Raw genomic sequence first — 23,641 nt, 5'->3', positions numbered from 1 at the left:
CGCACTTTCCATCTCTTGATCAAAAGACAGAAACACTCTATGAAAAAGGGTAAAAGTTTAAATACAGAAATGTTAAGAGCTCAGCAGTCTTATTACACTTACCATGTCCCTAACTACAGTTCCTAGATGTCTGTGGTTAAATTCTTCCTTTTATTCCTCTAGCCTTTTTGTGTTATTATGTAGACATAAATCTTGCAAAAGCAGTATCTTTATATTGTCTCTCTTTTCCCTTTTGCTTCTGTGTTTTTCGTGGAGTGCAGAAAGGTTCTATTTCTATCTGGTTCCTTAACATGAGGAAACCTAAAAGCTGTATTTCTGGGACAGGAATTTTTAAATGTCATTACAATACTTAGAAAACAATAAAAAGGACATTTCTAAGAGCAACAAGAAACTGACTTTGTATTTACAGTGCAAATCTGCATTGCAACATGTCTTACACAAAATTCAAAGCCTGTCTGGCTTTGGTTTCCTAGTGTTGTTTTTTGTGCCAGGTAATAATGATTCTTAACTTTGGGTTATGGCAGAACACGTAGAACAAGTAGTAAATGTGGTTTGAAGTAATCAGTTCTTTGATCGTTGCTGACTTAACAGAGAAGAGAGTTGCATTTGTGTCTGAGGTTTGTTCCTAAAGCTCTGGCAGTGTGTGACCATTACATGGGTGCCTGCACAGTTTTGCTCTGTCAGCTGGTTTTGCTTGGCACTGGCTTCAGTAGATAAGTAGATGTTATTTTAGAATTCTCTACAGTTTGCATATAGGTTGGAAGTGAATTTCATGTATGCATCAGGTTGCAGATGAGTGAATAAATATATCTGTAGGCAGACTTGAAAGGTGGTGGTATGCCATGCAGAATCTCTTGTTTGTACAACACAGAAGATTAAAGATATGTGGAACCATAATTTATTTCTTTTTCCTGTTCATTACATATCAGATGTAGATCAAAGGTACATTGTAAATAAATACTCAGTGGGCCACAGAGCCTCTGAAATAGGGGAACTACTGATACATGCAGGGCTTGTCTGTTCCTCTTCTTAATGCTCAACAGAGGTAGTAGGTACAAGGGAAAGAAGTAAAAATGGAAGGTGTGTTTGACAGATCAGGTTTTCCAAAACTTATGAACTGTTTCTTTTTTCAACAGTTCTTACTGCTGCTTTCTATTGCAGGGAGAGGCCCATTTTATAGGCTTCATTCTTCCTGCCATAGGAAGGAGCTTAGAGGAATCCTGGACTGTCACAGTATCTCTGAATCTTGGAATCAGTAAGCCATCAGTACATGACTGCCACTACCACAGCTGGAGCTTTATGTTCACATCACATATCACTGTCTAAATCTACTGGTACAGAGTTGTGCCACTGTGTTTTTGCCATTGGTAAAGGAAGGTTATAATGTCCGTCTTAAACCTTAGATGTACCATGTCAGCCATTTAACTGTTACAAGCATCACTTCGCTTACACAAACTGGTCTTCAGCACAAGACCATCCCAGAGGTGTTGCCAAGAATCTACAGCATCATCACCATGTAACCTACCTTGCATACAGAAGTGCTGCAAGTCTCTGTCCAACTCTCCATCCTGCAGAACTGATCCCACGGAGCAGCCTTTCTGCCCTTTCCCCCTTTGCACTAAGATTCTCAGTCTCTATTATTTTGTCTAAACTTTGTGCAAATCTTCACCACAGTCATGCTCGCTGTCCAGATTTTCATCAGCTCAAAGACAGCACATCTCCCTTGAACTGTTGCCTCCACAGGAAGAGCTGGTGGATAAAAACAGGCACAGATTACTTTCTGTGCTGTTAAAGCTACTGCCTGTGTTGCTGGGGTTTGTTCATTGTTAATCAACCAAAACTTTGGGAAAAAAAGAACCTAAACCAAAACAAAAGTTATATTCACATTCACACTGTTGCTGTCTTACCCCTTTATTCCTACTGTAGTTTTGTGCTGTCAGTGGGATGTTTGTTGGGGATACTTGTGCCACAGGCAAATCATCTGTATTGCTTGTCACTCTTTCCTCACCATGGAATGCAGCAGACTTCGTGACTTCTCTGAGATGTCTCACTACACCCCACATTGCTTACATAAGATTAAGCACATTCACAGTCTTTCCAAGAAAAGTCACTGTTTACTTCGTTCTTTCATCTTAACAACTTTTCTGATTAGCATCACATTCCCTCTGTACAGTATTGTTTAAAAGTCACAGGAATAAGGAAGATTGAAGAATCATGCAATTCATACAAAGCACTTATATTAACTATACTTTTTCTTCCTCAGTACTTTATTTTAATCCCATTCAGTATCAGTAAGAATGTAACTGAGTTCTTATCATACAAAGTCATCAGTGCATGCTCAAACTGCCATGCATGTTAAAAGCACAATTTAAACACCGTAACAGACATTTATGAATCAACTTCTTTTGAAGTACCATAAAAGGATGTCCATTTTCCTCCTACATGCACTTGCTGTGAGTAAAATGACTGTTGGAGGGGATAAAGGCCCGTGAAAATAGTTTGACAGGGAAACCATTGCACACTGCTCTTTGTTTCTAATGACATCTTAAAAAAAAAAAAAAAGTCTTGAATTGTCATTATAAAATAATATTTAGAGTATTAGAGTATTTTTAAAAAAATCCCACATCCTATACTTATGTTGATGGCATACATGTGTTTTTCTCATTCCTGTAATGTTTTCCTAAAGATTTCTGCTGCTGAAAAGGCTTTTCTTAATAGCAAAGTAAGTTGAAACATAAGGTTCTTTCTTTTCCTCCTGCCCAGCACCACTGTAGGAGCAAATTTATTTCCCCCACTTTGCAACAGTGTTTTGTGTGTCCCCTGACATACCCATACCTTGCTCTGTCACTCAGCTCTAAGTCAAATTCATTGAGTCAGTGCTGTTGGAAGGTTTTGCAAGGTCTGTTTGTTCATGCACCATTCCATCAATGACTATGGCCAGCAGACAGGGTCACAAAAACCTGAGTGATACTTGGGAGGGTGCCTACTCTCTTTAAGCCATTCTGGGAAAAGATCAGAGGAGTACAGAAATTGTTCTCAGTCAAAGGTTGCATTAGTTAAAGCAAATCTCTGTTTAGGAGATCAAGTCTGTCACTCTTAAAACAACAACAAAAAAAGTGTCTACTTGGGCTATGTATTCAGGGGAAACGTGAACCACACATTGCCAACCAGGGCATGCTTTGCTTAATTTGTGTACAAAATAACATGTATTATATTTAAATACTCAAAAGCAGTTACTTTTCTAAGTTAGTGCTATGTCCCATTTTGCAGAAACCCCCAACCCTCTTCAAGTATTCAGCTTTTAATCTCTTATTTGCAGTAAGGAGCTTTAAACAGAAACTTCATGTCCCAGACAGCGTTTGTTGAGACTTCACTGTCAGCCATCTGGGACAAACCCAGGTTCTGCTCCCAGCCACTAGCTGCCTGAGATAACTAAAGAATCCCTGCCTTTTGAGGCCCAGATGAATGAATTTGCTGCAGTCTTGGTGGATGCTCAAGGTTACAGGGATGCTTCTGAATAAGGAAGCGCTTGGTACTGTCAGTAGTACCCGTTTGGCTAAGTGATTGAATGCAAGCTTTAGCTTCTGCTCCCTTCCCAGAAGAAGTTCCCTCTTGTTCCCCAAGAGGACACTGCAGTGTCTTCTGTTAACCCATCAGCACGTCATTGCAGTAGCAAGCTCTGAAGTCTCAGTATAAAAAACTTACCCTGAAACACTGTAAATTAGAATTTCTTGACTTAAATCTTTCTAGATCTTCCAGCTGATGAAGGCCTGATCCCTTGACATGCCACTGTAACCAGCTAACTATTTTCCAAGCACCTGCAAGCCAGCATTTATGCTAAGACCCAGCACTGTGCTGGTGAGGGCCATAGAGGTCAGTTTACCACTGCCTGTAGTAGTGGCCCCGTCTTCTGGTGCAGCCTGTCAAAAGAGAGACTTGAAATGTGGCAAATTTCACAGCCACCTGGCACCTATTGGTGAGCTGAATCTGTTCTTAGCCCATAGGTGAACCATCCTCATTCCCAAGTTTAGAGAGGTGATTCTGTGTTTGGACACACCAGCAGTTCCAGTGCGGTTCCTTGCTCAGTCACGGAGATGACCAATGCTGTGATCTGTGAGGCCTTATTCCCTTCTAGATTTTAGATACCTATGTCTTTGTCACAGCTTCAACACTGCAATTTGGCCCAAGTGTCAAAATTCCTTTAGACCCCTCTGAAATGACAGCACTGTTTGCCACCTGCCCAACCTGCTAATCCAGACCAAGTCCCACAGCTGGATTTCCCAGCCTGACTCGGGTACAGAAGAACCAGTCTCATCTTTGTACTCGTTCTCTCATGGAGATTTCCAATGTAGCTATTACTTATTTGCAGAAGACGTGTCACCTATCCTAGCAGAAACAGAAGTCCTCTAGCTTGATGGGAACTTTTGGTGCCAATCCTAACACATTTTTGCATTTTGACTTGAGGAGTTACATGTGCCTTACAGGTATTTTCTATTTGCGCAGTACAGACATCATTATTGGTGAAGAGCATGAAAACTCTTATCTTCTGAAAATACTTGCATTGCTGTCTTTTAGACAGCTCTGATGCAAGGTACTTCCTAGTAGCATGCCTCAGTAATGCTTGTTTAGAAGATCCCCGATGCTTCCTCACTGAGGCTGAAATGTTCATGCACAACCATAGCACCTCATGCCCACAGGTATCTTTTGTGTGAGTGGGTTTTGGGGATTTTTTGGGTTACTGATGTCCCGGTCAGGTGAGCTTGACGCCGAGTATTTTCTCATTTCATAAGCAGTTTAGGGCTTATATTGACTGTAAACATGTTTGGTTGTTCCATGCTATGCAAGAGAATAGAACACAGAACAAAAGAAAAAATGCAAGAAAGAGAGGATAATGAAAGTTTTGATTGGTAGATTCAAATGGTAACAATAACCATCTCAAATAAAGCTCTCATAATTTCTTTTCAAAGAGATGGGGAAAAGCAGCTTATATCAAATCAACACATTACTCTGCTTCTTTAAGATACACAGAACAAAATTTCCTCTTTTCTCCCCCTGCAAGCAAAACTCTGAATGTGCAAAATGCTCTGGAGCAAAAGGGCTCCAGACTCGTAACAACAGCTACAGTTTTGATGCAGCCGCTTCTGAAAAAAAGAAGCAAGCCCTCCTGGGCTGCTTCTGGGACAGACAGCAGGTGCAGCTGGCAGGGTGTAGCAGTGAGGCTAGGGACTAGATGCAGGATGCTCACATGAAATACTGCTTGTGGCACTCAGCTACATACTTCTAACATGGCTCCTCTCACTAAGTGAAAGTCAAAGAGAGCTGTACTTTACACTGATAAGATTTCTGGTTCCCATTGCTGCAGATTCCTGAGAAACAAAACTGCTGGAATTATAAAAATAATGATGTATTCAGATGTGGAGAAAGTAGATTTAATGTTTAAATTTCCATCCACAGGTAAGGGCTAGGATCTTTCTCCTGCAGGCAAGTACAAGGTCATTTTGCTTCACATTTATTTTGTTTTGTTTAGAGACAATTCCACTGATGATTTAACAAAATACAAGCCAGACTCAGAGAATTTCAAAGGTCTTTTTCCCTCTCTGCAAGTATCTGCATGACCATATTTAATTCAACAGGAGGAAATCTATACACACAGATTATATTTACACATACCTGATCAGTGTAGCTCTTCCTCTCCCCTTAGCACCTGGATGCATGGTATTGTTTGTGAAGGTCCTTTAGTTCTGCCCTCCTTCTTGATCTACTGGGAAAAAATCCTTCTTCTTCAAGAATTACCACAGTCACAGAAATGCAAGTTCTCTTCCAAGAAAATGTCTATGTTGCTATTCTCAATCTAATGGAAGTAAAAGCAGCTGACACACTGCTGGATCCATGCAGTGAGATGAGGCTTGGATGACAGCAGATGAGAATCCCCAAAGCAAGGAACAAGGTTGGAAACTACTTCCAAGTTAAAAGAAAGAAAAATCCCCAAACCCAGCTCAGAATTTCATTACACAAACATCACAAGTGATAGGAACTGATGGCAGCAGAAAACAGGGAGCACCAATGGCTAATACTGGTATCAAACCTCTAGTCATGACGATAAAAGACTGAAAGGACCTGGGATTTGCAGACTGTCAGGATTACAGCTGTGTTCATGAAACATACCCCCAAGTGCTGACCTTGGGAAGCCTCTAGCAATCAAGAGTGTAGTTTTGGGGCAAGCCAGGTGTGCTCAATGTCAGCATGATGTGAGCACCTAAGGAAAGTGTGATCCTTTCAAGTGGTTTGTATTCCATTTGCAAGTCATTCTCACCTATTTTACAGCTACACAAGGGTTCCACACTAGGGAATCTTTTTGAAATCTGTGTTTTCCCCACCCACCCCGAATTTAAAACACTTTTGATAGCTACTTTCCTTCCAATACCTTTATCTGAAAATACTAACGGTTGCCAGATAATATTGTTGCATCTGAGCTCTGCTTATGCAAGACCCAGCAATGAGGGGGAAAGTAGGTATATTGTGTTTCTTTGGTCCTATGATGAGCTGCCAGCAGTGCAGAAGTAGAACTGGCCGCTACAGGTCCCTGAGAGGTTGTGGCGGGCAAGCTGTGAGACTCCTTATGGTGTGAAAACCCACTTTTGTCTATAGTGTCTAGAGGTATTATGACATTTAGACTCACACATGCTATCTGGCTAGGCATGACCAGAAGAGTGGACATGAGCTGAACTGACTCTGGGATCTAACACAAAACTCTGCTCACTGTTCCAAAACATTTAACAAAACAGGGAAAATTCATCCATCTTGTCTGAAGTAAGTGGAGTAAAACGAGGAACTAAGGCTGCTAAGCAAAACCAGAGATTTCTAATAATGTGTGTTATTCCGTGATACTGTCTCTGCTTAGCACTGTTCAGAGGTAGTGCACAAATGCAGCATTACTAAGAAAATGTAAACAAGACAGTTTGAACATTGCTTAGCAGAGTCAGGTCCATTTTCTGAAAAAGAAACCCCAATGTATAGGTGTGCACTTAACTGTCATGTTCAGAGACTGAGACTGAACTCGCATATTGGGATAGAATTTCTTGATGGTATTTTTTAACTGTCTTCTGATATCCAGATCTAATATCTAATTAGATCTATCTTTGGCCTTAAGGTTTTTGCAATTAACCAAGTTACGTGCTTTTAGTGATCTCTGCATCTCTGCAGAGATTAAGGTCTGCAACAGTTTTCCATTCCTCTCTCCATGCAATATTTCTGAAAAATAGCTTTGATTTTGACTTTTGAATGCAGTGTTCACAGAGAGCTGTTCAGCAGCCACTTCAGTACAGAATATCTAAGATGACAGAATGAAATGGGGTTTAGCCTCTTATTGAGAGCAAACCTGAGGTTAATCCCCAACTGGTAGAAAAATGAGCAGAAATCAGAAACCTTTCACAACTGACAACTGAAAAGACATGTCCCAAAATATTAATCTTTAATTGATGCATTGTTAATTCTAGGGTTTTCTTTAAAGGAATTATCCTGGGAATGCCACCGATAGCGTTAAATGATACTTATTTGTGTAACAACTTGTTTAGCCCTTTATTTATTTATTTATTTATTTATTTATTTACCTGAAAATGTATTTTCTTAGAGAACTTATAACCGCATTTCTGCATTATCAGTTCATTTTCTTTTCCTCTTTCCTGGATATATTGGCCAGGAAAAGGAACTTCCAGTCTATAATGGACAGTTTAATTCACATGTTTTACTTTGTCCACATAGAAAAATGCAATTTCTGGATCATTGAGGCATATGGATTATGAACAATACACTCCAAAAACTAGCTATCCAGACGGGGATATACTTACAAAAGCCTTTTATGTCAAAGTCAGGATTTCACAACATAACACACTAATGCAAAATCCAGTAGCACCTGAAAGATTAAGGTAGCTGCTGCTATCACTTGCACATACTTGAAAAAGATTTAAGGGAAAAAAAAAAAAAAAGAGTACTACATTCTCCAGAGAATAGCAAGTGTATTTCAAAATAAAAAACTGTGGGTTTGATTTCTTTTTTCTCTCACTCTTTTTTTTTTTTTTTTTTTTTTTTCCCTATTTCTGTATTTCTGTGAGGCTTATGGTAATTCTTTTTTGGTTTTTTTTTTTTTTTTTTATGTTTTTCCATTAAATTACAAGCAGAATATTAAGTTTAAACACTGGCTTTCTTCCCTAAGGAATAGAATGATCTGTTCATGTCTAGGCTAGTGTGTCTCAGTTAGACCTTTTTTTTCCCATTCTCTTCATTTATNCCCTATTTCTGTATTTCTGTGAGGCTTATGGTAATTCTTTTGTTGGCTTTTTTTTTTTTTTTATGTTTTTCCAAGACTGTAGTTGCCATGTAACAAATTATACACAAAGTGACTGCTCTCCCCTCCAGTGCAAGTTCATGGTCATGTTTTCAGGCTACAGTACTGAACACTGTTTTCTTGTTTACATATTCCCATAGTTTCATTAAAGATAGATACAATGTACAGTACTTGTCTCTGGGACAGTAACAATTCAAATGGGAAAACCTTTACCTTAAAACAGAAATGAAGAGGCTACAGTAGGTATAGCCACCTAGGTATGAACTTTAGATCACAATTGCTAAATACTTGCCTACTGTACATAAGCATTAAAAATAGTCTTAGACATAGGATTTTATTTATATGTGCACGTATGTCCACCTCATCCCATATTTATGTTTGGCAACTATTTGGGAATTCAAAGGTGCAGCCCTCGGTAATTGTATTATTTTAAAAAAAGAAATGAAGCTTATCTATTCTATGAGAAAAAGAAATTCTCAAATATCAATTTCCAATTTTAAATTTAATTTCAATAGGAAAATATTAAAAATGTGCACATCTAAATTTTTCCATGTTCTGTATATACATATGTGTGTGTACTTATACATAGAAATGCTCATGTACCACACATATTCACAAAATTTAAGTGGAAATATTTCTGTCCACTATTTTCCCCACACATATGACATCATATCTTTAAAAATGTCAATAATAATATCATTAAAAATAATATTACATTTATTCCATCATTATGTTTTTTTATTCTTTCTTCATCCTTATTATGTCCACTGAGCATTAACAGGCCAAATTCTCCTTGCACTTCCATGGATGTTATGCCAACGGAATGTTGCTGACATCACATCAAGGACACATCTGGTTTACAGCAGCACAAGTGACAGGAGAATCAGGCCCAAATATCCCCAGGAAAATTAAAAACTGGCTGTATCTGCTCATATGGACCTGATGAAGATATACACATCACTATCTAAAATCCCCTGAATGATTAACATGTAGCTCACCACAAAGTTTTCAACCAGTAGCACAATGAAACAAGCTCCCCCCACCCCTTTAATAAATGTGAGAAAATACCCTAAAAAATATGGAGAAAGCGTAAACATTGTGTATATTACATACCATATAATACATGACAGTTTTAGCATTTAACCTAAGCCACTTCCCTGACTAGTCAGGGGAGACCTGATAAATCACCAGTTAAGGGAAAACAAAAAGGTATTTTAGAAATAAAGCATGTCTTTCCAATATAAATGACAACCTGTGTGTATTATATGGTATATACACACAGTACATACATGAAAACAAACTTATCTTTTCTAGTTTTGAATATCAGTCTCTAAGTGAAGAAAACTGTCTTCTACAAATTTAATAAGCAGCTAGATTTCATGTTTAACATTCAAATTAATTTGGGGAGCAAACAAAGGTTCGTGCATCTTTCAAATCTGAGGTCTGACACTCATTCATACATTTTAAAAAAGCCCTCTTCAGCATTACAAGCAATTTATGGCAAGAATGCACTGTGATGCAAGACACATGACAATTGGCTTACCTTTCAAAGAGTTGGGTTTTTTAAATAAATCTATTATATAAAGAAATGTGTGTTTGCTAAAAGTCTGTTAAAATTACATCAAAACAACTTTAAAACCTGCTTACTGAGGATAATTCAATTCAATGTCCTGTTTTTAAACACTTGGTTAACAGTTCAGAATATTGCCTGGTGTAGTTTTGATAAAGATGTGATATGAAGACCCATAAAAGAGTAAACATGTCTTCAGTTCAATTTGCTATGACAACAAAATTTCAAGAAACAGCCTTTTTGGCTAGACACGTTCAGTGTATGAACAATCTCTTGTGATACCTCTGTGCCCTTAATGAATCTGTAACAGAACAATGCTCCCCATAAGCCATTATTCACAGAACATCTACGTCATGTCACATTCTGAAAAAGTCTCCTGCAGAACAGGTTAACAGCAAATTGAACATTCAATACAAGTATCAAGGCCAGAAAACAAATGACTGGCCATTCCTTGTTATCTGTGCAGGTCAAATTTAAAATCTTAAATTTATGTTTAAAATTCTCAGGGGGGTTTGGGCTTTTTTTTGTGGGACTCACCTTCTATCACTGGTTGGCTTCAAAATTTAGTTAAGTGGAAGATACCATCTCACTGTGATTACATGGAATTCATATGAAAAACTAAACCTTACATTGGACAATATCGTAGAACACCGAAGCTCCATAAAGAAATACAGTATCTTCCAGTATATATGTATAGCTCTTAAAAAAAAACAAAAAACCAACCAGTCAACCAACCCCAAAAAACCAAAAAGGAAGAAGTTTATACAAGCAGTAGTAGTAAATTTGTTTCAATTAAAGATGCAACTCTCTCTCATTCCTGGCAAGAATAAATTTGTTCCGGCACTGCTTCTCCACAGTGCAGCATATCCTGAGAAATTATTAAGAACAACAAAATACAGGGCTGTCATCACTAAGTTCTTGCACAAAACACAGCATTTAAATACCTTAAATAAAACAGCCAATAACTTATATTGTATCTCACATAATGGAGTGTGTCCTGGGACACTGCTATATAATTAGAAAAGGATTGCATTCAATTATTGTTAATATCTTTCAAGTTATCTGTGGCCAATAACGTAAAAGGAGGTAATTTGTAATTCAAGGGGGCTTTTTTGTATTTTTTAATTCAACTGGCTACAAGCTGAGTTTTAAATTTTACATTGAATTACAAGTCAAATTTAAAACAATCCCTCTCAGAGGAGCATTTTCTAATTTTGTGCAACTTTGATGCAGAGCCCAACACAGTCCTATGAAGAGAGACAGTGCATCTTTAAGCTGATTGGCACTGAAATCCCATTTTCTTTAACTACACTCTATTAGCTTGGCCAAATTATCTCGTAATTCTGTTAGTTCAAATATTTTTCCATCAAGAATTTCTAAAAGTGTCTTCAAGTTATTGCGAAAAGCTTCTTGCTCATTCTGACTTTTCTCCAGACGTTGCTCTAGATCAGACAGCTGTCCTTCCAGGTCTTTGTTTCGAATTTCTACTTCCTTCAGAGAAAATACACAACATGTTAATGTGTTGTCTGCAAACAGAAAGCAGTCTAACCTCCTGTTGGTACTTATGTGCTTTGTCAATTGCTTTTTAAAATAATTTGTAAACCTTTACAGTTTTCACTAAGTCAAAACCAGAACCTGAATTGATACTACAATTGCATATGTACTGCCACTTTCTCCATTTTCCCATAATTATGTGAAGGGTGGAAATATCTGGAGAGGGACGAACTTTAGTCAGTAAACAAATAATACACTCATTCAGGTGTGTTATCACTTCTGTCATTCAGAAGTGTACTGCCTAGTGAAAACATATTTTCAGAGTTTACTTATGTTCAATCATGCCCTGATTTAGACTCTATTAATTACTCAAGGACATGGTTCTCCATCAAAAGTTCTCATGGCAAAACCCGTTCAGAACACTGCTCTAGAGACAGAGGAGCACCACCTTATTCCCATCTCACATTACAGGCTTTGCACTCTGAAAATTAAGACAGGAGCACACCGCCACAGTGGATGTCAAGGTGACTGTAACAAATGTCAAGCAGGAGGTGCGAGCTGCACATCGTGCCTCACTGCACAGCACCCACCTGTGGAGCAGGGACAATGGGACAGCCACCACTGCTGAACAGGCATGCCATTCCCGTGCAGTGGGGAAAGATGAAGTGGTGGCGTGCTGGACACAGCCCAGGGGGCCTAACCCTGAGCAAGCTCAGCTCTCACTCACAAGGAGAAGCCCTTGGTGTCAGCCCCTGGGACTCCTTGCAGGTCCAGCTTGCACCTGATGGGGGGTGGTGCCAACTGCTCTGCCCTGTGCAAGCCAGGTGCCCTGTGTTCAATCAAATCACAAATGTAACAGTCACCTAGGTCTGGAATAGCATATTGTTCTTTGTTCTATTCATTGCACAACTCATAAATTCATGCTAAATTTTGTAATTTCAGTTACAGAATTCCTTTCGAAGGCAGCACAGAGACAGTGTGTTTAGTACACCATACAACCTGTGCAGACATCTCTAGAAAAGTGTATAGTGAATTCATATTTATGTATGGTAACATGTTTTTCAACACCTCCTCCCTTTACAGTGGCTTTGTGTCACAAAGCTTTAACTGGCCTCCTCTGAGATTTTACTAAAACTAGTTTTACAAAGAGGAAGGGAGATTTGGCAGCAGCCAATGGTCGCAGCATGAGCAACTCCTCTTTCAGCTCTCCAACTCTCTCACTGGTTTTGGTGTGATTCTTCACTCTCCCTCAAGGCTAAGAAATATATCCATGTTTACATTGGAAAGATCTCAGCTAACCATAACAAACAACCTGAAAACATATTGGGTCACTCAAGAGCAACAGGTATGTAATGGTGGCCCTGTGTCAAAGTCCATGGCCTGAGAAAGGTATCCACTTGTGAGGGGTTTGCTAGCAGCACCAATTGAGCACTGCACCCCTGGCCAGAGGAGAGATGGGGTGATGTGGCCAGTGCACAGTTTCAGCTTCCAGCCTGTGCAGCAGGGGAGAGCTCTGGACCCCCAGCAGTGGTGCAGCTGGAGAAGACAGAACATCAGGACATTCACTGCCTCATAGGTGTGGCCGCTTGTGGAGTGAAGGGTTACCTCCCAGCCAAACTAAAGACCTCCCTTATTTACTCCCTTACCTTGTTTGCAAATGGACAAATAAAATACTGTGGAGTTTTGGGCACCAGCTGGCACACCTGAGAGCACAAATTACCCCTTATTGCCAGGATCAAGAGAAGAATTAATTTGTTTAGCACTGAATAATTTAGTTGCCAAAGTACTAAAAGAAGCTAGCTGGATAGAGCACTTGTAAAACATAAATAACATCATACATGCTTATGTAGTGAATAGCTCCCCCCTGCTGCCACAAACGAAGAAGACAACTGGTTATAACCCAGTCATACCATGCAAAGGCTCTCCTTCATTGTGTCTACTCCTGCCTTCCAAGCCAAGTACTAACAAGTACTACTGGTGTAGTGATTGTCCAGGTTCAAGACCCTCTGAGGGTCAAGTGATTGCAGTATACAACATAAAAGTGAAATTCAAGGTCCTCTCAGCTTTGCCAGAGTGACGCAGTCCTTTCTTTAGAAAACTGACTGCTGTTTTTAAATATTTGCCCATCCTGTCATTGCTTCTCTTCCAATCACCAAATTTGTGTGCTCTAGGAAGTCTCCTTGCCACTGCTCTTACCTCAGAGATAATCAATTCCTGTAAACAGGCAAGCCAGTAATGAAATAGACCACTTTGGGAAAAACCTATAGATAGTTACATGGCTTTACATTGTGATATCTGGGCCTAAATAGAGCATTCTGTTGGCCTGTTATTTAGCACTGAAGAACACCTTTCAAGCCCTTCTCAGACATTTTTAACGAAATATGCCAGAAGCTGTTGTTTTTCATTTCTGGAAAATGCTGCTTCTTAAATTTACATTTGATCTTTAAGCATATTTACCCTAAATTAGTATCAATGCTTTTTGCAATATTATTGCATTGTAAGTACATGTCTAGCTCATATGCAATTATCTGTTTCAAATCAGTCAACCTCAAAACTTGCTTCTAGATTGGAAGAGATAGATTACATGTAATGTAATCTATTCCCCTAGCTTTGCCATTTCCCTTTACAGCTGATCTCATCCAACAATAAATTGACTCTTTGGTACATTCAGGTGCTTTGCAGAATGTGTTTAGCACTTGGTCTTTTTACCATAGGTTTTTTCAAGCTCTTCTTTCATCAGATGAAATAATTTCTCATAGTGTTTTCTCTTACAGAATAAATAAATCATTACTAGTTATGTTTGTTGTTTGCACTGTTACAATCTTTTGCAGAAAGATGCAAATATGTTTTCAGTGCAAGTATTGGAATAAAATATTCAAACCATACACAACAGCTATATTTAGGAATCAGCCATCTTAATAAAGATATTCTGACCTACTGTGAGAGTCACACTGATCATGACTCACATATGACTTCTCTACGTTACTAATGGAATTATTATAAAGGACCCCGATACTTAACCTTCACAGTAATAACATATTGTTCTTCACTAGTTTGCCAATGATTGTTATCTAATTAATTCCTGATATGCGTGTATCAGAAATGCAATACACCTCGAAATACTAATTTCTTTGTATAGCATTTTTCATAGAAGGTTTTTACCAAAATATTTTAAAGTTACATAATCTACTTGCAAAACACATGAGGGAAAAATAAAGCACAAGAACAAAGAGTGAGAGAAACAGATACAAGCACTGGAGAGAAATCACTCTTAAAATAAATGATGAGTCAGGTAAGTGAACATATATGAGACAGTGTGAAGCCATAGCAGATGATGTGACAGATGTAGGGTGAAATGGCTCAGAGAACACCAGTATAATCAAAGCAGGACAATAACAGCAAAGCACAGACTCAAGATCGTTTTCCTGGGCAACATCAGGGCAGTAATTAAGTTTAAGCTTAATAAAGGCACCTTTTCACTCAGATCCTAAGTGATTCTTTAAATATACTTGAATAGAAATGTATAGAACCATTTCCAGACATAGATCACTTACAATGTGACATAAGGACATGTATACAAAATACATCCATTTGGTGATGAGACAATCACAGAATCATAAAACGGATTAGGTTAGAAGGGACCTTAAAACAATTCAACAAAGGGTTTAAACCCTTTGTCTTGGCCAGGAACCCTCTCCATTAGATAAGGTTGCTCAAAGCAACCTAGCCTCAGACACTTCCGAGGGATGGGGCATTCATAACATTTTCAGGTAACCTGAAGCAGTGCCTCACCACCATCACTGTACAGAATTTCACACCAGTATCTAATCTGAACCTACATTCTTCCATGAATTAATGAATATGAAGATATTATTCCTTGTCCTATCACTGCAATTCCTGATGAACAGTCCCTCTCTGGCTCCCCTATAGGCCACTTTGAGATACTGAGAAGTTGTTATGAGGTCTCCACACAACCTTCTCTTCTCCAGGCTGAACAGCCCCAACTTCCTCAGCTACCTTCATAGGAGTGGTGCTCCAGTCCTCTTATCAGCTTCCTGGCCTCCTCTGGGCTCACTCCAGCAGGTCCTTCCAGAGCTGATACAGCCCTGCAGGTGGGGTCTCAGCAGAGCAGAGCAGAGGGGCAGAAGCCCCTCCCTGGCCCTGCTGCCCACGCTGCTCTGGATGCAGCCCAGGACACGTTTGGCTCTCTGGGCTGGGAGCACACACTGCTGGTTAGCATTGAATTTTTCATCTACCATCACCCCCAAGTCCTTCTCTGCAAGGCTGCTCTCAATCACTTATACAAAAATATACCAAAATGGAACTACTGACTTTATAAGGTAAAATTTTAATACAAATTTACCATTTCCTGATGTTTCATCTCTTACTAGTCTCATAATCCTGCTTGCTAAGGATGGTTAATTCCTGGCTCACTGTTTCTTTTCATATGCTCTTACAATAAAATTACTGCATTTGATACTGCTAGAATGATTTCCAGCTCTTGTTATAATGTCTCTTTTTAGTCTCTCACATAAATGCCTTTTCAGATGAAAACTTGTACTTTTAGCCTAAAGCCAGCAACAATTTTTGCAACAGACAAGGTCAGGTATACTCAAAATACTCTTTAAACACTGCTCAAAGTAATAACATACTTTGTGCAAACAAGTTGACGTAAGAATGGGGAAAAATGAATAAACTAATTTTGATCTTTAGTGGTTTATTCTGTAGGTTAAAATTTGATTCATAGAGGTTCCAGTTCATGTCATGAATTTCAAAGAATACTTGCCTAATGATTTTTATGCTGTGGCTGTGACCTGATGGGGCTTGCTTTCAACATATGCTAAGCCATAGAACAGAAAGGATCCTCTTTCAGCACTTTAGGATTGGAGCTATTTAATGCCTGAGTTTCCAGTTCTTTTAAAACTCTAAAGGCTGAAACCAGAGTGTATTTCACCCATGCCTTTGGTCAGCCTTGTTCCAGAGGCAGGTGTGACAAGGAATGTGGCTATGTGCTGGCTGGTCAGTGCAGTGATGGACAGGCAAGAGCTGAGATGGAGCAAGGGAGGATATAATGAGAGAACATCAAATCCATCAGCCTCAGGTATCTGACATTACACAGAGTAAGAAACAACCACTGAAAAACAATAAAAGAACAATGTTTCTAAATAATTCCAAGAAAACAAAGAAAATGTGTTTTTAAAGCCTATACTACACAAAAGCACTTTAACCCTTACTTTTTCGAGGCTTGTTTAAAAGCTGAACACAAACTCATCCCAGGCTGATGATACATAGACAGACAGCTTCAGCGGCGTGCAAAAATTATGGGAAGATGCTACTGTGAAAATGAAACCAGAACTGTCCAGGACATGTATCAGTGAAGGATGTTTGCTAACCTGAGAGTACTCTGTGGAGTCATAAAAACAATGTGGTTTGTTTCCTCATATAAAAATAGCAATTTAGAGCAGGTAGAAATTTTTATACAAATTCCTAGTCATCCCAACCCAGCACATTCAGGGCAGTCTAACTTACACATTCATCTGATACATTCAGTGAATATAGCACAAGTTGCACATGTGAACTGCCCACTTGCTGATAATTTTTCCTTTTTCTCTAAATGAAGATGATGCACTGTAGCTCACCTGTAACTTCTGGGTCAGAGAATCCCTCTGTGCCTGGAGCTCTCTGGCATTTTCAATTTCTTGTTTCAATCCTTCTATTTCCTAAGGGAGAAGAAACAACCTTGCTAGCAATGTGTTACCTGGCTTGGCCTCAGTGCTTGTAATCTGGCTGGTGCTTCTTCTTCTGAGCAAGTCAGTGCAACAATATCAAAACTGGCAGTTGGCTACTACCCATCAGATAACATGAAGTGTAAGCCCTGCTCCCAATACTACTGAATCACAGTCCCAAAACAGCAACTCCATTGTGATTGAGCAGCAATAGACACAAGCATTTTCTTTTATAGAAGTCCAAGTTTTCTTTTTCCCTCAAAGAGATATGAAATAATTCTTGCCTGAAAAATTAAGGTCCCTTTTAATTAAAAAAACAAATTTATACTTTAAATTCTATTAGAATCTACTGTTCTCCTTTTTTTCAAGAAAAAAGAATCCAATTTTCAAATGTAAACTGCTTATTATGTCACCAGCAGCAGGGCTGAACACCAAAACAACTGTCTGTTATGATCAATTTCTGTAAAAAGAGAATATTAAAAGAAATGGCATATTTAACTTAGCAATTAGAATAAGGTATAAAAATAAGAAATATAGCTGAAATAACGAAGAGAAGAGAAACCTGGTCTTAGCTTACATTCAGGAGACAAGAATAGAAAGAGTTAATGAAACTAAATGGTATCAAACTTAAAACTATTAAGTACTCTTCTCCAGACAGACATATTCTCCTCCCAGAACTCCTTTTGGCAAGATTACTCTGCAGCCAACAGCCCAGCATAATTCTAAAGTGATTGACCAACAAAATGGGAAACATCACTAAGCTGAGCCTAATCTATTAAGTAAGAGGGAGTTTGGAAAAGACTTTGTTCCATTTGGAGAGGATATTCTGGGATGACTGTGCCTCTCCTGCATCCTCCTTGGAAACACCTCATGGCACTGAGGGAAGGCTCACTGCCCCTCCATGCACACATTCCAATCCTCCTATGCAGCTGCTTCCATCTCCTTTTTCCATCCATAAACGGGTGATTCTTGGTCCTTCCATGGCACAGATATGCTTTCTTTTGGGACCTATGCCAATGCAGGTGTTACTCCAATTCTTTTTTATTTACTTGCTGCTGGTCCAGACCAAGGCACATGGCACAATAAATACCAAGTTTCAGGCTGGGGGCTTGGCATGTGTTTAAGGAAATTGCTGATCTTACGGACCATGAAGGTCAGCTTTATCAACAGAGCCTGAAAGATAAACTGGCTGGACAAAGGCATTGATCTATTACTTGTTTCAAACCCTATTCTCCAGAAAAAAAGAAAGCATGCCTAACACAGCTTCCTCTCTAAGGCAATCTGGACTGCATCAGTGTGATGATTGCCCTGTGGAAAACACTTATGACTTACTTTTGCAGAGATGTTTGGTGAAAGCAAATTGGAAAGCAAGATACTTTTTTTGTTGCTACCCAGATACCCAGCTCTATATTGGACTGATGTAATTATATAAATGAAAAATACTAACGATTTCAAAGAAGTTGAAAAAGAATTTACTTTGTAACATTTATATTAAATAATTCAGTATCTAGCAGTCATCACAAGCTTAATATTGAAAGGCTTTAGAAACGATGTAATAGAAAAGCCAAAAATAAATGTTGCAGGTACCTCTTCTTTTTTCTTCAGTGTAGACTCTAATTCCTGTATTGTCTGGTTTAATTCTGTTTTATGTGTGTGGACTGCATTGGCTTGACTGCTCACACACTCTAGCTCAGTCACCTGAAATAAGTAGAAGAAACACATACAGAATTAGTTTCAATATATTCAAGGTACTATTACTTCTTTGCATAAATAGCTGCCTTTGAAATACACCCAAACTTCTGGATGACTCCTGTTGATTAAAATGGTGAAGGTGTTCTTGCAAAGTTAGCATAACATTCCATAATATATTGTTATGTAAGTGGTTGTTATGAATTCCTGGAAACAAACAAAAAAAATCGTTACAGGCTGAAAAGAACACTAATTAAAACTTATGCTAATTATTGAAAGTTTTAAGAAAGTTCTCAATTACCACTTGATGACTAAACACAGATATGTCTGTCTAACTAACCTCTCCATCTGACACTTTTTCATGTTCTACCACCTTACAAAGCCACAATGTTCACACACTTCCTAGAAAGCCAATTAACATTTCACAGCATCACTTTCTGACTCGGCATCAACAGTGTAATAGCAGACACTCAGCCACCAAAGTACAGCTGACAGCTTCTAACTTTCCCTAGTAATGGAGCTCATCTCTTAGTCACAAAGGCAACAGCTAATGTCACAATTTGGATTTGCTCAGTTCTCCTTTCATTAGCAGACAGCAAGCATGCTCCATCTGCCCTTGGATCAGTTAAGATATCTGGCAGTGGTATGCACTTTTGTTTTATTTTATAATCAAAAGGATGCTAATATTCTGCCACTCACAGATAAACTGTTTCAAAAAACTGCTTATGTTTTGCTTCTGTAACAAAGAAACAAAATCCATGCAGCTAGAGTCCACACAGAAAAGTCTCTGTTCAGGTACCTCTCTCATTACAGGTTAGAATATTAGGGAACTCTCACACCCATGTCTGCCTGGATGTGTGCACTAAAACATCTTTGTTTAATAACTAAAATCTAATAACAATTGTTTCCCCAGAAGTTATGAGCCTGTCAATTCTAATATATTTTTTTCAACAGACCTGCACCTGTACCTACAAATTTGTCCCAGAAACTCCTTTGAACAAAGTGCTAGTTAATTCTGCAACAAAAACCTTTAACACTCAATTTAACATTATTGGAGAGGTAGCCATTAGACAGAGGGCAGACATTTTCCAAGACAATTTTATTTCTTAGGTAAAATAACATCTCAGGGAATCAAGGTTGTTGCTCTCTAGCACTAATGTCCCCAAGCTAACAAAGCCACTGTTATAGCAGTAATTTCAGACTCTAAACTACTTGTAGGCTCAAAAGGTAGATTACTGAGTCAAGTCCAAGGGAAGTCAAGATGAAATACAAGGAAATTAAAACAACTTCTTTCTGTATCACAGGCCACAAACCTCTCCTTCACAGTAGCCATGATGAATCTAGGTTATTCTGCTGAAAAGCTAAAGACATTTTTGCACATGAGGTTTATAATGGAGAGAACTGAGATTAGAAGAAATTCTTGGAAGGGGGTGAAAGGAATGAGGAAGTAGGATAGCTGGTAATGCAACATGTCCTGTCCACCCCAAAGAACTTTCTTATTTGCCGGTATTTTCCCAAAAGGAATACTAGTGCTCATGACAAAAAGGAACAGTAATTCACTTAGTTTTATGTGCCACTGAATATTACAACTGGTGTCTTAGATGATTTTCTCAATAACACATATATACCTGCATTTAGATTATCGTAATACTCAGTGGTCACCACCAAAATTCCACAAACAAGAATTGGAACACACTGATGAGGACAAACCTATGTCCACACAGTGTCTGGCCTAGCATCTAGAGAGAGCAAGAATCAGAATGGCACAGAGAAATTTAGGCTGGAAAGGGACTGGTGGTCATCTGGTCAAGGCCTCCTGCTCAAAATAGGGCCAATTTTGAGGTCACATTTGCTTGCTCGGGGTCTTGCCCAGTCAAGAATACTTCACTATCAAGCAAAACTGTGACAGTTCTGACATTGCAGGTTTATGAAGAGCTCTAGTTCCTTCCTAAGTTTTGCTGGAATTGTCAAAATCATTCACCCCTTTCACCTTCAGCCCTTTTGAAGTTTAACTTCTCAAACACTTCCAAGCTTTCCTGCTGAGATGTTGAATATTAACTTCCAAGAAGACAATATCTCTTTTAAAGCTGTTGCACTCAGCAAGACTCATGGCCCTTACCAAGCCATATCACAGAATGCTCATTCACACAAAACCTCAGCTGGAGACAAAAGTAAGCCCAGTCCCCAAACTACCTCTGTTGTAGAACCTCATGTGTTGAAGCAAGCCTGCAGAGGTCTCTCATCCTGTGACTAAGGAAGCACGTGGACTCCCACTGTTCTCCATATGATTTCCTCTTGGGTGGTACACATAGAGAGGATGTAAGTATTCGTGCAACCTCAGAATCAAACTGTTGGATGAAATGTTACTGTTCTAGTTGCATCTATTATTGCTAGTTAAAAACATCTCCTGCAGCAGCCCTGCCAGGTGCACAGCTCACATGAATACTCCCAAGTACACTCTGGTCCACACTAACTCAACACACTTCTTGAAATTGCTTAAGCAAACACAGAAGATTATTCTTAAACAGAACAGGCTGTGCTCCCATAAACCTTCCCAACAGAGGAAACTGCACTCAGAAGGACAATTAATTACCAGCACTGAAAGGGCTGTGATGTCTTACTCTAGTCCAGCTTTTCTCTGGGCAAACCTCCATCTCTTACTGATTATGCAAGAAAATAATGTTCAACTGTTTTGTTTGCTGTGATAGAAAATTAAGTAAGTTGGGAAGAAAAAGAAAAAAACTCAATAAAAAAACTGAGTTAATTTAATCAGTTTTATTTAAATGCTGATTCCTACAGAGATCTGAAAAGATGTCAAATATCTTCATGTTTTTATCTTCTTGAATGTACCTATAAAGAAGAAAAACATATTGTGACCCTTTCAAAAAGATCTGTAGAGTAAGATGGACTGGAAAATTATGTGATATAAAGAATATGCAATTGAAAACAGAAATAACAAAAGATAAAGCTCTAGGCAAAAATCTGGATAGCATTTACTTGTTCTGCTTCTTGTTTCAAATTGCACTTAATTTTCTCATGACCAGTGGTCCAAAAATCATTACAAGTAACTGGTTATGCATTATGCACAGGAGGGGGCATAAAAGGAAGTTAAAGTTCTTTATCCTGACCCTCCCACAGGCTATTATGAGGGACACCTCCTTATTCAGTGTTTCAGGTTTAAAAGCAAGGCTCAATCAATCCTTCAAATCCTTGCACAGCAGTATCTAGCAATGTACCTGTGATTACACCTCATTTTGAATACAGAATTCAGACTGAAAGAACAGTCTTTGAACAGTAACTGCCTAAACAAAGTCCTGCTATTGTGCTACCATAAGACCGCACTGACTTGCATATCTGGAAATGTCGATAGCTCTGGCTTCGTGTTTGAGACTAAAAAACAGAAAAGGTACTTTTCTTAGACTCTGTTTCTTTACTTTGTATTTATCATCCAGGTAAGGATTGCATGCAAGGAAAATATTCTGAAAAGGCTTTTTAGTGACTATTCAGTGTGCAAACTCTTCTAGCATGTGGATGGCATTACACTTTACTGCCTACTTCAGAGTGAAATACATCCACTGAAGTAGGACAGCAAGGCAACTTCTTGTGGTATAGAGCCTAGACCCTCCTATCAGAGGCCATTCTAGAGCTTTCTGGAAATTTTCGTCTAGGTCCAACAACCTATAAATGCAGTAGGATTCCAGGAAGAGGTTTTCATTGCAGCAGAGAACTAGCACACTGGGCTGCTGGGAAGACTGGAGGAGTGAGGCTTCAAGCCACATAACACAACAAGGAGTAACAACTTCGGTGTGAGCTTAAGACAGTGGCTGCCCAAAACTTCTGAAACTGAAAAGCAAAACTGGAAAGACTCTTAAGAAAATCCTGATGACAGAAAATTACTTTGCAAGCAGAGACTTCAGGTAGACAGAAGCAAAGTAGTGGGAATGACACAAATATTTTGAATGGTAACCTGCCCCAAGCAATTATTGACTAAATGATTCTGTGCTGTGTTTGCTCCAGCTGGATTCGTTTTTTCAAACCACTTTCTTGAGATGAATTGTACAATTCAGTACCAACAGACAATGAATTTCCTTTTTAACTACATACAGAATTTATTCCAACTCCTACAGAAAGACAAAACAGATTAGAACACAGAATCCATCTAAAACACAGAATCCATTGCACAATTATTCTCTAGAATAATTCAGGTTGGAGAAGACCCTTAAGATCATTGAGTCTAACAGCTAACCCAGCACTGCTAACTGGACCACTAAGCCATGTCTCCAAGAACCACATCTACATGCCTCTCAAACACCTCCAAATATGGTGACTACATTACTTCCCTGGACAGCCTATGCCAATGCTTGACAACCCCTTCTGTGAAGAAAGTTTTCCTGCTAACTAAACTAAAACTTGCACAACTCAACGCCATTTCCTCTGGTTCTCTTGCTTGTTATTTGGGCAAAGAGACCAACCCCCACCTATAGCCTCCTTTCAGGCAGTTGTAGAGAACGATAAAGTACCCTCTGAGTCTCCTCTTCTGCAGGCTAAACACCTCCAGCTGCCTCAGTTGCTCCTCACAGGACTTGTGCTCCAGACCTGTCACCAGCTCCTTTTTCCTTCTCTGGACTCATTCCAGCACCAAAATGAGCTTCTATCATGAGGGGTCCAGAGCTGGACACAGCATTCGAGGTGTGGCCCCACCACTGCCCAGGACAATCCCTGCCCTGCTCCTGCTGGCCACACTATTGCTGAGCCAGGCCAGGATGCCATTGGCCTTCTTGGCCACCTGGGCACAGCCTGGCTCATGTTCAGCTGCTG

At 39.1% G+C, this 23,641-nt stretch overlaps 1 protein-coding gene across 1 annotated transcript in view; it reads right to left on the bottom strand.

Annotated features, from left to right (window-relative positions):
• Positions 1-8,334: 8,334 nt before the first annotated feature.
• The window catches only part of HOMER1 (homer scaffold protein 1), an 86,278-nt gene continuing 70,971 nt past the window's right edge, over positions 8,335-23,641 (bottom strand). The window contains exons 7-9 of the mRNA XM_015653126.2: positions 18,722-18,832; positions 17,048-17,128; positions 8,335-11,405 (exon numbers count right to left, since the gene is read on the bottom strand). Of these exons, the coding sequence (XP_015508612.1) occupies positions 11,217-11,405; positions 17,048-17,128; positions 18,722-18,832 (381 nt within the window). The 3' untranslated portion in view covers positions 8,335-11,216. The remainder of the gene's footprint in view (positions 11,406-17,047; positions 17,129-18,721; positions 18,833-23,641) is intronic.

This window comes from Parus major, chromosome Z (assembly GCF_001522545.3).
Source record: "Parus major isolate Abel chromosome Z, Parus_major1.1, whole genome shotgun sequence".
Classification (NCBI taxonomy): domain Eukaryota; kingdom Metazoa; phylum Chordata; class Aves; order Passeriformes; family Paridae; genus Parus; species Parus major.
This window is presented reverse-complemented; position numbering and strand designations above follow the sequence as displayed.